General features: G+C 51.8%; 1 protein-coding gene and 1 long non-coding RNA gene across 5 annotated transcripts in view; one reads left to right on the top strand and one right to left on the bottom strand.

Moving 5' to 3' along the window:
* Positions 1-2152, bottom strand: part of LOC115072304 — a 5846-nt gene extending 3694 nt beyond the window's left edge. Inside the window, exon 1 of the long non-coding RNA XR_003851348.1 lies at positions 2029-2152. This is a non-coding gene — a long non-coding RNA (uncharacterized LOC115072304). The remainder of the gene's footprint in view (positions 1-2028) is intronic.
* Kank3 (KN motif and ankyrin repeat domains 3) lies at positions 1908-14910 on the top strand. Of its 4 annotated transcripts, none has more exons than XM_008844564.3 (11): positions 1908-1967; positions 8304-8362; positions 9109-10383; positions 10464-10563; positions 10923-11135; positions 11230-11314; positions 11848-12064; positions 13693-13832; positions 13941-14141; positions 14220-14336; positions 14639-14910. In XM_008844564.3, the coding sequence occupies exons 2-11, from the start codon at positions 8329-8331 to the stop codon at positions 14720-14722; spliced, it is 2466 nt and encodes an 821-aa protein (XP_008842786.1). In that variant the 5' UTR covers positions 1908-1967; positions 8304-8328; the 3' UTR covers positions 14723-14910. The 4 variants fall into 4 exon arrangements, with proteins under 4 accessions (XP_008842786.1, XP_008842785.1, XP_008842787.1 ...); XM_008844563.3 differs by having other exon boundaries at positions 1929-2088; XM_008844565.3 differs by having other exon boundaries at positions 1929-2120; positions 14220-14318.
* The last annotated feature ends 6 nt before the right edge of the window (positions 14911-14916 follow it).

Here is a 14916-nt window from a genome sequence, read left to right as displayed (position 1 = left end):
TTTTAGAGTAGGGTGTGGTGGTACATGCCTTTAATCCCAGCACTTGGGAAGCAGAGGCAGGCAGATCTCTGTGAGTTGGAAGCCAGCCTGGTATACACAGTGAACTCCAGGCCAGCCAGAGATATACAGTGAGACCTTTTCTTAAAAAAAGAAAAAAAAGTGCCTGTATGGTGGTGCATTCTGGAGGCAGAGGCAGGCAGATCTCTGTGAGATCACGGCCAGCCTGGTTGGTCTACATAGTGAGTTCCCGGTTAGCTGGGGCTACAGGGAGACCCTGTCTCAAAAAGACCAAAAGAACAAAAACAAAAATAGAAAAAAAATTAAGGTCACTTTAGATCATAATATACTTCAAGTGGGTTTAAGTTGGATGTACTTTAAAAAATGTTTTATTTGAGGCTGAAGAAATAGCTCAGCAGTTAAGAGCACTGGCTGCTCTTGCAGAGGACCCAAGTTCGGTGCCTGACAACTGTCCATAACTTCAGTTCCAGGGGATCCAACATCTTTTGGAAGCCATTGTAAGCATGTAGTGTACTTACATACATGTAGGCAAAATACTCGTACACATAAGATTTAAAAGGTTTTTTTTTTTGGTCTTTTTGAAACAGGGTCTCCCTGTAGCCCCAGCTGGCCTGGAACTCATTATGTAGACCAGGCTGGCCTTGAATTCACAGAGATCTGCCTGCCTCTGCCTCCCAAGTGCTGAGACTACAGGCGTGTGCCACCACACTGAGTAAAAATAATTTTTAAAAAATTAAAAAAATTATTTGTGTGCTTCTATATGTGTGAGTGCATACAGGCGATGGTGTGGAGGTCAGAGGGCAACTTATGAGAGTTAGTTCTCTCCTTCCACCATGCAGGGTCCCAGGGATGAGGCTTGACAGCAAGTATACTTCCCTGCTGAGCCATCTTACTGGTCCTAAATGTACTTTTAAACCATTATTGCAACAGATACTTTAAGTAAGCTATCAATCATCTATCAATCTATCTAGCTATCTGTCTATCATCTATCACCTATCTATATCTATGTATCATCTATCAATCTATCATCTATCTATCTTCTATATCTATCATCTATCTATATCTATCATCTATCTATCATCATCATCTATCTATCATCTAAATCACTTGTCTATTTGCCTACCTACCTATGTATCTACTAACTTATCTTTCTACTGTGATACTGAATGTCTAACCCAGGGCTTTGTATGTTACCTAAGTGCTCTACCACTAAGCTATATATATCCCCAGCATAACAGACATTTATTAAGCACCAGCATGCCAGAGGCAGTGTAAAGCAGTCCGAATATCTTGTGATGTTTAGTGGAGGGGACAGAGGGCAAGTAAATAAACAAATTACAGCCCTGCTTTTCATGTAATGAATGCTATTATTGGGTTAGTAAATCAGCGTGTAAAGAAAAAAAACTTAAAAGGAAGAGAAAAAAATAAATCAGAGTGATGGGAAAGATGATGACCAGGGAAGGGCTGTGTTAAGCCTTTTGTCGAGGGAGGACAGCGACATATAGATTGAGCAACGAAAAGTTGGGGAAAGTATCATGTGCAGAGAATGTTTCTGGTAAGTGGCACAGTATGTGTAAAGGTCCTGCAGTGGAAAAGATCCAGGGTTTGGGGCCGCGAGCAAACACTGGGAATTGAGCTCCTGCATCCCCTAGCGTGCTCTGAAAAAAATCCCAACTCCTTAGTCCCAGGCCAGGCACAGATGCGGGCGGCACCACACCCTACTGCTGGATCTTCCCGGACCCCCACGCAGGTCCCGCCTCAGCCGTGCCCCCCACTCGCAGCCCCACCCTGTCGACCCACTCTGCTTCACCATAGGCTAGCTCGGCGAGCTTCGGGTTCTGGTTGGCTGATATGCCTGTCCGTTAGGGTGAAAGCCTTGATAACCCGTCCCCGAGCTTCGAGGGGGCGGGCTCGGTGCGGTGCGGGCGCGGCCAGGGCTGCGGACTCAGGTAACGTTCCAGCTTGCGGCGACACCCACGGAGGGCCCTTCTGGGGAAACTGAGGACGCACCTGGCCGGGCGTAGTGCTGTGCACCCAGTCCCTTCTGTGGGCTCGGAGCGCTGCGACAGGGTGGGTGCCGAGTCCTCCGATCCCGACCCCAGGTGGGTAGTGGGCGAGGAAGGCTCTGGATTCCACAGATCGTCGTTGCATAGCCGTCCAGGACCTAACCTGGGGCGCTTGTGAGCTCCCTAATCCCCCAGCCGCCTATGGGACCCTTCCCTAGAGTTCGCTTGGGGACCTGGGACTGGCCCTCTTGCGCCGGACTTTGCGCGGGGGTGGGGGGGGGTGGAGGAGGCGGGTGATGCGGAAACTATGTTGGGAGGAGGGATGGACGGCCCGGGACTAGCAGACAATGGGCAGCGGATGGAACCGCCCAGTGGCCTTTCCTGTAGGAAACTGCCCTGTCTTTTCGAAGCTGACCTGGTTGTGTGTGTTGTGGGGCCGGGGCGGGGGGGTGATGGCCCTAGAAACCTGTGTCCTACCATCATGTACTTCCCACAGAGATCATGGATCTGAGAATCCTACCCCACTATGGAAAGTGTGCCACTATGTGGAGTCTTAGGCCAGACTTGGATGCTCACTGCATGCTGTGTCCCCCATCCTTCAGGTTTCCTGATCACAGTTCTGAGTCTTGAAATAGTTCCAGGGGCGGGAGTAGGGGTGTGTGGCTTCATCTTTGATGGCCTAATGAGGGGGTCTCAGGCAGGGGATCCAGATTTAGCTGTAACAGCCAGGCAGGGGAGGAGAGAAAAAGGGCAGCTACAAGCCCCTCTCTAGGGAGGCAGCAGCTTGTACAGCCGTCCAAGTGTGGGCCTGCCTCATCACAATCCCCAGCCCACAATCAAGTACCCAGGCAAGGCTGACATGTTCTGGCTGGGAGGGTACACATGGCCTAGGCTCCCTGCCCCTTCTGGGGATGGGAAGGGGATCTTTAAAAATAAAAAGAAGGCCTGTAATTTTGGCTACTAGTGAGGTTGAGCTAAGAGGATTAGAAAAAGTTTTTTTTTTTTAACTTTTATTTATTTAATGTGTATGAGTGTTTGCATGCATATACGGAAGTGCAACATGTGCCTGCAGAGGCCAGAAGAGGGCGTCGAATCCCCTAATTGTGAATCACCATGTGGGTGCTGGGAACTGAACCCTGGTCCTCTGCAAGAGCAGCAAGTACTTTGATGAGCTGTTTCTCCAACCCCAAGGTAGGAGGATTGAAAGTTCAAGGCCTGCCAGGGTTACAGAGTGAATTCAAGGGGTTGCCTGGGCAATCTAGCCAGACCCAACTCAAAATAATAAAGTTTTTTTAAGAAGGGTTATGGGTACAATGAGATGGCTCAGTTAGTAAACGTGCTTTTCTGTCAGGCTTGACAACCCAAGTTGGATACCTGAGACCCACATGGTGGAAGGAGAGAGCTGACTCTACAGAGCTGCTCTTTGACGTCAATTCACTCTCAACCCATTGCATGGTCACCCCCCCCAAATAAATTTTTAAAAAAATGTAATTTAAAAAAGGGTTAGTGCCGGGTGTAGTGGCACATGCCTTTATCTCAGCAGAGGCAGGTGGTTACTGTGAGACCAAGGCCAGCCTGGTCTACACAGGGAATTCCAGGCCAAGGCCAGCTGGAGCTGGGGCTATAGGGACCTGTCTCAAAAAACAAAAAAAGGCAGAGGCAGGTGGATCTATGGAAGATCAAGACCAACCTGGTTTATACAACGCATTCCAGGCTATCTGGGGCTACAGGGAGACCCTGTCTCAAAAAAAGGCTAGTGATATATAACCCAGTTGAAGGTCACTTACCTACGTGTGTGAGGCCCTAGGTTTAATCCTAAACACCAAAAGAGGGGTTGGGGGTGGGGTGGAGGGTAGGGAAAGAGAAAAAAAAGAAAAGCAGTCATTTGGGTGTGGTGGTGCATACCTGCAATCCCAGCACGTAGGAGGCCAGTCAAGGCAAGAGGACAACAGTCTGGGGTATACCGAGAGTTGGAGACTACCTGGGCTCCATAAGAAACCTTGTCTCAAAAAATAAAAACAGATGGACTCAGGAGGCAGAGACAAGCAGATCTCTGTGAGGTCCAGGTCAGCCTGGTCTACACAGAAGGTTTCAGGCCAGCCAGAGCTACATAATGAAACCTTATCTCAAAAACGAGGTCACAAGCTGGGCGCTGTGGCGTACGCCTTTAATCCCAGCACTCTGGAGGCAGAGGCAGGCAGATCTCTATGAGTTCAAGGCCGGCCTGGTCTACATAGTGGACAGCTGGGGCTACAGGGAGACCCTGTCTCAAAAAAAGACAAAAAACAAACAAACAAAAAAAACCCAAAATAAAACAAAAATGAAAACAGAGCAAAAATAAAAACAGGGACTGTGAAGCTGGCTCAGTGGGTTAAAACACTTGTCACCAAGTCCAAGGATCTGAGTTCAATCCTCAGAACCCACATAGTGGAAGGAGAGGACTCTCACAGCTTGCCTTCTGACACCCCAAATGTCACAGCTTGCCTTTCACACCCCAAATGTCAAAAAATGCAGTTGGGCCAGGCATAGGGTACAGGCCTTTAATCCTAGCATTTGAAAGGCAGAGGCAGGCAGATCTCTGTGAGATCAAGGCCAGCCTAGCCTGATCTACATAATGAGTGCCAGGTTAGCTGGGGCTACAGAGAGACTCTGTCCAAAAAAAAAAAAAAAAAAAAAAAAAAAAAGCAGTCTAGTGGCCAATACAGGGATCTGAGTAAGTTGCAAGGGATTCACATAGGCCCAAGTGCATTGGTATAGTGGGGGGGGGGGGCGTCACTGAAACTATGAGGACCAACTTTATTTTTATTTTATGTGTATGAGTGTTTTGCCTGCATGTAAGTGCATCTGTGTCATGCAGTGCCTGGGAAGGTCATAAGAGGGCATTGGATTTCCTGGAACTGGAGTTGTGGACAATTGCTAGCCACCATGTGGGTGCTGGGAACCGAACCCAGCCAGTTCTCTTAACTGCTGAGCCGGCTGGCTCTCCAGCTCCTGAGGACCAACCTTAGAGGGCTTAGGTTGATAAGTATAAGCTGACCCATAATAAAAGGGAAAAATGAAGCTGTGGCTCAGGTGCTGGAGTGCTTGCATAGCAAGCCTGAAGCCTTGAGTTCCATCCCCAGTATTGCATGAACAAGGAGTGGTATTACATTCCGGTAGTCCTGTCACTTGGGAGGTGGAGGCAGGTCCAGATCAGGAGTCATCCTCAATTCCATAGAGTTGGAGGCCAGCCTGCCTCAAAAACAAAGAAAGAAAAAACAAATGAATGGCAAGAATCTCATTGTTATGTACTGCCCTGGTACTCTGTCTTGGTATAGCCTTTAGACCTGGCTGTTCCAGCTGGTCTGGATCTTACAGATGACCAGCAGTTGTTTTCCCTGTCCCAGAGCCTTGGATGTGGGTATGACTAGGTCACTGGAGGAGGGGGCTGATGGCCCTGAGTCATTCACCAGCTGTGTGAAAGGCTGTTCCAGACCCCCAAGCCTTGGTCCAGGCTTTTTCCAGGGCCCAGTTCTTCCCCAGCAATTTCCTGAAAACAAGTTGCAAGAGGCACTGGTTGTCCTCCCTGCTGACCTGCTGGCCTGCTGGCTCGCCCCTTGCAGCTGGTGTGAGGGGACAGGAAACAGCTGCTGGAGGGCTGACTGGGAAATGGCTCAGCTTGGCTTTGGGGTTGAGAGGGAAACTTCAGAGATTCAGGTTGGACAGGGAAGAGTAAAGAAGAGGAGGGGGAGGAAGAAGAGGAAGAGGAGCTGAGTGGAAATGGCTGCTCCTAGCAGTGGAGAGGGTGATGTGTTAGGCATGCTGATAGGTGCTGAATGGCTAGTTGCGTCTGGCACTCAGATGGCCGCTGGCAGTACAAGGGGCTGGGAAGGGTGGCTGGGTTTTCAGGTGGTTACAGCAGAGGGGTGATGAGCTGGGAGAGGATGACTGGATTGGGTCTGGCTGGTGGAAGGCTGGACAGGCAGGGTGGTAACTTTGCTGGGCACTATGGGCAAGAGGTGGGCAGAGTTCAATTGGAAAGGTTTCCCACAGGGATGGACTTGTTTCATGCCTCAGTTTCCCCATTTGTAAAATGTGAATGATAATCTGTGTTGCAGAATTCTATGGGGTTACATTTAATCAGACAGAGCGTGGGGTAGGCAGTCAGTTCAAGCCACTTTCTGCTCCTTGAGGACTTTCCATGAGGGTCCTTCAAAGTCCCATCATTCCCTTCTTGTGTGTGTGTGTGGGGGGTGTGGTGTTGGGCATTGAGGACTGAAGCCTATAGCCTCATCATGCTAGGTAAATGCTGTGACACTGAGTTACATCCCTAGCCTCCATGCTAGGTAAATGCTGTGACACTGAGTTACATCCCTAGCCTCCATGCTAGGTAAATGCTGTGACACTGAATTACATCCCTAGCCTCCATTCTGTACTTTTCAAGCCAAAGTTCTGGACTTATGTTTGATCTTGTTAAAAATTCCATCACCTGAGGTCCAATTCTCTTTCCTTCTCTATCCTGTTCCCATTTCTTTCTGCTATTTCAGTATATAGTTTCAGTATATAGCTGAGGCTGGCCTCAAACTTGCTTTGTAGCCCAAAGCTATCTTGAACATACCGTCTTCCTATCTCAGCCTTGCAAGGGCTAGGATTACAGGTATGTGCCACTATGCCTGGCTTCACTTTTGTTTTCTCCTTTTCCCTCTTATCTCCTTCCCTTCCTTCTTAATTTTTAAATTTAAAAAATTAAAAAAAAATTTTGGTCTTTTTGAGACAGTGTCTCCCTGTATCCCCAGCTGACCTGGAGCACACTATGTAGGCCAGGCTGGCTTTGAACTCACAAGAGATTCGCCTGCCTCTCCAGTGCTGGGATTAAAGGCGTGTGCAACCACGCCTGTTAAAACATTTTATTTATTTAATTAATTTATTTTATGTGTATGTTTTGCCTGCATATATGTAAGTGCATCATATGTGTGCAATGACGGCAGAGGCCAGAATAGGGTGTCAGATCCCCTGGAACTGGAGTTGTGGAAAGTTGTTAGCTGCCATGTGAGTGCTGGGAACCAAACTCAGATCCTCTGCAAGAGCAGCCAGTGCTCTTAACTGCTGAGCCATCTTTTCTTAATTTTTAAAAAAGATTATTTTATGTGTATGAGTGTGTGCATGCATATGTGTATGTGCACCATGTTCATGCCCATGGAGGCCAGAGGAAGGTGTTAGACCTCTTGTAACTGGAGTTACAGGCAGTTGTGAGCCACCTAACTTCGGTGTTGGGAATTGAATTCAGGTCCTCTCAAGTGCTCTTAAGTGTGGAGCCCTGTCTCCAGCCCCTTTTGCTTTCTTTTTTGAGACAGGGTCACATGTATCCCAGGCCAGCTCAAACTCTGTCACTGTGAATGACCTTGAACTCCTGACCCTCCTGCCTTTACTTCCTGAGTGCTAGGATGGTAGATGTGTACCACTAGACCTGGTTTACTTGATGCTGGCGATGGAGTCCAGGGCTTAATGCATGCGAGGCAAGCACTCTATCAACTGAGTTACATCTCTAGCCCAGAATTTAATCTGTATTTTCTGGTGGTGCTGCAAAGGAAACCCAGGGTGCATGCTAGGCATGTGCTAGCCCACTGAACCAAATTCTTCTTTCCAGCCCCTCACTTACCTCCGTTATGAAACCTGAGTCACCCTCCCTGCCCGCCCCTCTCCCATGGATAGCCACAGCTTTGTCTCCTCAGGTGGTTGTGTTTGTTATAAACCCTTACAAGAGCTCTATGCCACTGCACTAGAGACATCCCGGAGGCAGGTATTCATCAGTTGCATCACTGAGGTATTCAGTCTTAAACTCCCCATCATTCCTAGAAGGGTCTTGCAAGTAACCTCGTGAAAAATTACAATGCCAGGGCTGGGTTGTTTCTGTGCACCTTTATCCCAGGAGTTGGGAAGCAGAGGCAGGGGGATCTCTGTGAGATTGAGCTCAACCTGGTCTACATAGCAAGTTCCAGGTCAACTGGGAGACTCTCAAAAAACCAAACCAAACCAATCAAAAAATCCAGTGCCCAATTATATCTTCTTTGCATGCCTCAAAATCATGTATTTATATACATGCACAAATTCTCAGATTCCATCCCTAGCATGCCAGAGTCTCCATTTCTGGAGGAAGGAGAGTGGGAGCCTGGAGGACCGGGTGAGGTGGAAAAAAGCTCTTGGTCTGTTTGTTCACAATTTCCATGGTGGGCCCCAAATATTCAAGCCTGACAGGACTGGGTCTCCACTCTCACTTCTCTGGGGCCTTTTTTCCCCAAGGTGTCTGGTGGCTGCTTCAGGAAACATGGCCAAGTTTGCCCTGAATCAGAACCTGCCCGGTGAGTGTGCAAAATGAGATAGATGTGTGTACAAAGATATGCACGGGTGCTTGTGTGTATGTGGACACAGACCAGCAGGTCCTTCTTTGAACATAGCGGCTAACAGGTCTTAAACCCACCCATGGCACCCTACGTAAATAATACCTCAACTTCCCTTTGTGACCCAGGAGACAACCCCCCCCCCCGCCCCCACGTTCCCTCTGCCCATCTCTCCAGCTCCTCTTCCCACTCCCTTCCTTCCTTCACTCCCCTGGGACAACCTACTTCCTCCTGTTCCTCTCCAGCTGTCCCTACTCCCCAGTGTCTTCCATTGGCGTTTTTTTCTTTTTGGCAACTTCTGCCTTTGCAGCTGCTTCCTCCTTATGAAGGGCTCAATCTTCAAGTTCCCTCCAAAGGAAATCTTTCCTGACATGAGAGCCCAAACTGGGCTCCTTCAGTAATTCTATTTCACCATGCTATTATAATTGCCTTGAAAGTTTTCTTTGAAATGATTGTGTCTATTTATGGCTTGCAAGAGAGCCCCGATGCTGTCTTGTTTTCTATAGTATTCCGAGTTTAGAACGGTGTTTGCTATCTAGTAGGTACTCAATAAACATTTGATTGCATTACTATCTGGCGCTCAGGGATGGCCATGCCCAATGGCAACTGTACAGGGGCATCATCACAGCGTCAAGGGAGACGGCTACTTTTGTTTACTCTTTCTTGGGACTCCTTGGCTTGACTCCCCCTCTCTGCCTATGCCACAGACCTAGGCGGCCCTCGCCTGTGCCCAGTGCCCCCGGGGAGTGCACGCAGGCCGAGCTCTCCCTACTCCGTGGAGACGCCCTACGGCTTCCACTTGGACCTGGATTTCCTGAAGTACGTGGAGGAACTGGAGCGCGGCCCGGTCTCCCGCAGAGCCCCTGGACCCCCTCCCCCACGCCGCCCGCGCGCGTCCCGGACAGGCCTCGCGGGCGCGCGCAGCCCTGGAGCCTGGACCTCCAGCGAATCCCTGGCCAGTGACGATGGCGGAGCCTCGGGCGCACTCTCCCCTGGGCTCTCGTTGCCCCCGCTGTCGCCGCGCTCCTTCACTCGCAACCCGCGAGTCGAGCTCACGCTCCTGGAAACCAGCCGACGGCTGGAGCAGGCCCAGGCGCAGGCGCGAGAGCGCGCAGCCAGCCCTGCCCGCGCGGTCTCCCGCAGCCCCCGCGAGTCGGGCCGCAGCAGCCCGGTCCCCAACCCCGCCCTTGCCTCGCCCGGCCCCGCCCAACTGCAGCTGGTGCGCGAGCAGATGGCCGCGGCGCTGCGGCGCCTGCGCGAACTCGAGGACCAGGCGCGGGCTCTGCCTGAGCTGCAGGAGCAGGTGCGCGCGCTGCGCGCCGAGAAGGCGCGGCTACTAGCCGAGCGCGCGCAGCCAGAGCAGAACGCCGAGTTCGAAGCGCGCCCGGACAAGCTCGCTCAGCTGCGGCGCCTCACCGAGCGTCTGGCCACCTCCGACCGAGGCGTCCGCTCCAAGGCCAGCCCCCTGCCTGACGATCCGGACGAGTGGGCTGCGAGGCGGAGCGAGGGTGCGCTGCAGGCCCTCGATCGGGCGTCTAGGACACCTGATAGGGAACCCCAGACCCGGGAGGCGGGCATCGAAGTCGTGCCCGAGACCCGAGAGGAGGATGCCCAGGCAGTACCCGACACACGGGAGGTTGGCGTGGAGGTGGGCCCCGAGACCGTTGAGGTGGACACGTGGGTGACCGAGGCACTCCTGGGGCTGCCTGAGGCCACCGAACGCGAGCTGGAGCTGCTGCGCACCAGCTTGGAGCACCAGCGCGGGGTGAGCGAACTCCTGAGGGGCCGATTGAGAGAGATGGAGGAGGCCCGAGGGGATGAGGCCACAGTGGCCAGGTCCCAGTTCGGCGAGGCCGCCACCCAGACCTCATGGGGTAGTGTTGAGAAGACCACGCAGACTGACCTCCCGGCGGAGGCCCCTTCCCTGACTCTGGAGAACAAGTCCAGACCCATGGCTAGGGACAAGGAGGTGGCCCCCGCTGGTGAGTCTCCACCCCTGGTGAGCCCTGGCCTGCCAGGCCTCTGGTGTCAAACTCAGAGCCCTCATGTGATTCCCTGCCAGGCATCCTCAAATCCATCATGAAGAAGAAAGATGGTGCGCCAGGTGCCCAATCCAGTCCGGCACCCAAGAGCCTGCAGTTCGTTGGGGTCCTCAACGGAGAGTGAGCACTTTCTCCCCCTTCCCATGACAGCAGCTGCAGGCACCTAGACGGGGTGTGAATCCCAGCTCTGTCTGCTTAAACCCCGGTCTTGGCAGGCCTCTAGTTCCTCATCGGTAAAATGCCATTTCAGAGGTCAGGCATGGTGGCACACCTTTAGTCTCAGCACTCAGGAGGCAGGGGCAGGTGGATCTCTGTTTGAGGCCAGCCTGGTCTACATAGTTCCAGGTCGGCAGCCAGGACTACATAGTGACCTTGCCAAAACAAAACAACAAAAGCACAACACGAAACACCAAACCAAATACAAAACCAAACCCAGTCCCACGAGAAGCTTAAGCAGATGCCTTCCACCCCCTTCTTAGGTATGAGAGCTCCTCCAGCGAGGACGCCAGTGACAGTGACAGCGAAGATGGCACTGCCGAACCCCCTAGGAGTAGCTCTTCTGGATCAGATGATGGTGGCGGGGAAACCGACTCTGGTACGCTTGGCCCTCTGGAGGACAGAGACGCTCAGGACCCCCAGCCTGAGGCAGAGCCAGAGCTAGAGCCAAAGCCAAAGGCAGAGACACAGGGGAGGTGAGCGTGCTCTAAAGTTCTGGGGTGGTGATGGCTCCCCCACTCCTGGTCGCCCCTGTCTGGGATGCTGAGCCTGGCCTGGCCTCCATGGCAGGTGCGAGCTGAGCCCACGTTTGAGGGAGGCGTGTGTTGCTCTGAATCGGCAGCTGATCCGGCCCGGTGGAGTCGCCAGAGATGGCGTGAGTGTGGGAAAAGACCTTCAGCGGAGACAGTGAGGGTCCTGCTGAAGACTCCACTCTCTCACCCTCTTAGGGAAGAAACACCGGCTTTGCTAGGGTACCAACTTTTATCCCCTCTAACTAGGGGCCTCCCCTGGCTCTAAATTCACCAAAGGGGATCTCTCCCTATCAGCTCTGACCTTTTCCTGGATCGCACACCCCCAGGAACCCACGTAACTGATCACAGCCCCAACCCCTGTTCTATGACTCCCCAAGAGCGAGAAACTTTCACTGCCTCACTCACTCTCCAATGGCCCCATGAATGTAGGGTTCTGCCATCTTGGGCCTAGGAACCCCAGCGATTGTACTTCCTTGAAAAAGGTGTGGCTGTCCCAGCCCTCCACCTGGGTTCTCCTGGTCTCCCTACTGGGCAGGCATCGGCCTTCCTTGCTTGCTAGAATGCCAAAGGGGTCCTGGGGACGTGTGGGGTCCCACACACCTTTCCTTCACCTCTTGTGTCACTATTGACGCCTTCTTTGTCCCTGTCCTGACAGAATGCAGCTCGCCTTGTGGCCCAGGAGTGGTTTCGGGTGTCCAGCCAAAAGCGCTCTGAGGCTGAGCCAGTGGCTGGGATGCTGAGAGGGGTGAAGAACTTGGGGCCTGAGCTGCTGGCGCACGTGGTCAACCTGGCAGATGGGAATGGAAACACAGCCTTGCACTACAGCGTGTCTCATGGGAACCTGGTCATTTCCAGCCTGTTGCTAGATACCGGTCAGGATCAGAGCCTCCCTCCCAAAGGATGTTAGACCAGGGAGTGTGGAGAGGAAGGCCACGGTGGCCAAGGCTGAGGAAGTAAAAGGCGCAGAAAGATGCTGACCAGCAGTGGTTGCCACTAGGCCTCCAAGTTATTTTAGTAGATTGTGTGTGTGTGTGTGAGAGAGAGAGAGAGAGAGAGAGAGAAAGAGAGAGAGAGAGAGAGAGAGAGAGAGAGAATGAGAATGAAAGGAATGAATGTGTATGTTTTTTGTTTACAGGTATGGGGGCCATAAGTCAATGTCTTCTGGTGGCTTCCCCTGTGGCTATTTTCTGAGACAGGGCTAGGCTGGGATCCCCATTTCCAACACCCCAGTCTTGGTGTCTGACATAACCATGGTATTCAGCTTTTATGTGGGTACTGGGGATCCTGGTTCACATGCTTTTGAAGGAAGCACTTTTATGCACTGAGCCATTTCCCCAGACACAAGGCTTTTTGGTTCAAGGTAGGACCTTGGTACACAGCCCTTGACTGGCCTCAAATTTGGTGATGATTTTTGAAAAGATTTTTATAGCTGGGCGTGGTGGCGCACGCTTTTAATACCAGCACTCAGATCTCTGTGAGTTCAAGGCCAGCCTGGTCTACATAGTGAGTTCCAGGCCAGCTGGGGCTACTGGGAGACCCTGTCTCAAAAAAAATTTTTTTAAACTGAACCTGGGTTCTTTGGAAGAGCAAGTGCTCTTAACCACTGAGCCATCTCACCAGCCCCATGTGCAGAGGGGGTATTGTAGGCAATACTCCTAGCTGTCCTGTCTTCCCTTCCCAGTAAAAACCAGCTTTGAAATCACATTCCTGAATGTCTCAGTGTGATACTCCCTCAACACCAGTGTACAAGGGTTACTCGCTGGTTAGGGCTCTGACCCCACCTCAGGCTAGAGTATTGCTTGTTCAACCCTGCCTCACCTCCCTCTGATACAGTGCTATACACACTGGGGTTTGTGGCCTATCAAACCTACTGGGAACAGCAGGGGATGGTCAGCCGTAAGCCAACCACTACCCCCAGTTACCAATTCATTCCCCAAGCCTCTTGGCCCTCACTGTGCCTGTTTTCTGCCCATACCAGCCTTACATCTATCAGCATGGCACACAGTAAACTGCTTCTGGAGTGCAGGGATTAAAGACTTTTCTACCATCACCATGACTGGCTTTTTGAGGCAGGGTCTCACACTCTAACCCTGGCTAGTATGGAACTTGCTCATGCCCCCTGGCTTCTGCACATGTGCACACCTGAGGAGGTAGAGACAGGAGGTCTAGAAGTCCATGGTTTGGCTATATACTAAGTCTGTGCCCAGCTAGGTTCCACGAGACCCCATACTGTCCCACCTAAAGAGCAAAAACCTGTAGTAGCTGCTCTTGCAGAGGACCCAGGTCCAGTTCCCAGCGCCTACATGGTGGCTACTGCTAACTGTTTTGTAACTCCAGTTCCAGGGGACCTGATGCCCACACAAATGCCTTTATATAACTTGCAGGCAAAGCATGCAATACACATATAAAAAATAAAACCCCCAAACTAGCAAAAACAGATTTGAAGATCAGAGGGAAAGGACTGCTGGCTGAGGCCATGACCAATTCTTCTCCCTCCTAGGGGTCTGTGAGGTCAATCACCAGAATAGAGCCGGCTACTCAGCACTCATGTTGGCTGCACTTACTTCCGTGGGGCAGGAAGACATGGCTGTGGTTCAGAGACTCTTCAACATGGGTGATGTCAATGCCAAGGCTACCCAGGTGCACACTCCCACTCTTGATGGATCCAGGGTGTCAACTCTTACCTCTAGAGTCAACTAAAGCCCTCAGACCTTTCTTCCAAACCCCAACCCTTTGCCCATTTCCCAGACTGGACAGACAGCCCTCATGCTGGCCATTAGTCATGGCCACCAGGACATGGTAGCAGCCTTGCTGGAGTGTGGCGCGGACGTAAATGCGCAGGATGCTGACGGGGCCACAGCACTTATGTGTGCCAGTGAGTATGGACGTCTGGATACTGTTCAACTGCTGTTGGCCCAGCCAGATTGTGACCCTACCATCCTAGACAATGTGAGCACCAAGGGTCTGGAATGGGGGTGGTATGTGCCTTTCTGTGGCTCAGGGAGCTGATGTCCTAATGCTCCTCAGGAGGGCACCAGTGCCCTGGCCATCGCCTTGGAGGCTGAGCAGGATGAGGTGGCTGCACTGCTCCATGCCCACCTGACCTCTAGCCAACAAGACTCCCAGGTGAACACACACCTCCAGGTTAGGAGACTAAGGGCTCTAAAGGAAAACCACCTGGCTCAAATCATGTATGAAAGGTTTCTGTCAGAGGGAAAAAGAGGTGCCCAGGCAGTGAGGGAGGTTGGCACTTAGAGAACACACCTAAGTGGCAGTGTTAGACAGTAAGCACCAGGTTATCCCTGGCATTTTTGTGATTAAGCTCCACTCATCTATTTACCCTGCTCTAGGGAGGTGGGAATGAGATTAAACATCCTTAAGCCTGGGGGATGGGCGCTAAAAGCCCCAAGCCTTCTGCCTGCAGGATCCCTTTGTTTTCTCTCTAGGACCAAACATCCCCAGAGTGGCCCACAGCCACACCTGGCAAAGGAGGATGCAGTGATGATGACATAGAACCTCAGCCTCAGTGAACTGCTACTAGATCTGGACTCTTCCCTCTCCTACAAGGGCCTTTTCATCACAGCAGGGTGCCCCCTGATGCTTCCTCTGGCTTCAGCTGGGATGCAAGGGAAGGGTGAGGGGGGCGGGGGCTGACATAGCTCCAGAGTCACTCACTTTGTAAAAACATCTTTCCTAATAAAGCATTTCTGCTAAACTTGCATTT

This window comes from Nannospalax galili, unplaced genomic scaffold, assembly GCF_000622305.1.
Source record: "Nannospalax galili isolate Female #2095 unplaced genomic scaffold, S.galili_v1.0 scaffold262, whole genome shotgun sequence".
In the NCBI taxonomy this organism is placed as follows: domain Eukaryota; kingdom Metazoa; phylum Chordata; class Mammalia; order Rodentia; family Spalacidae; genus Nannospalax; species Nannospalax galili.
Note: the sequence above shows the minus strand (reverse complement) of the source record. Positions and strands in the feature narration are given on the sequence as shown.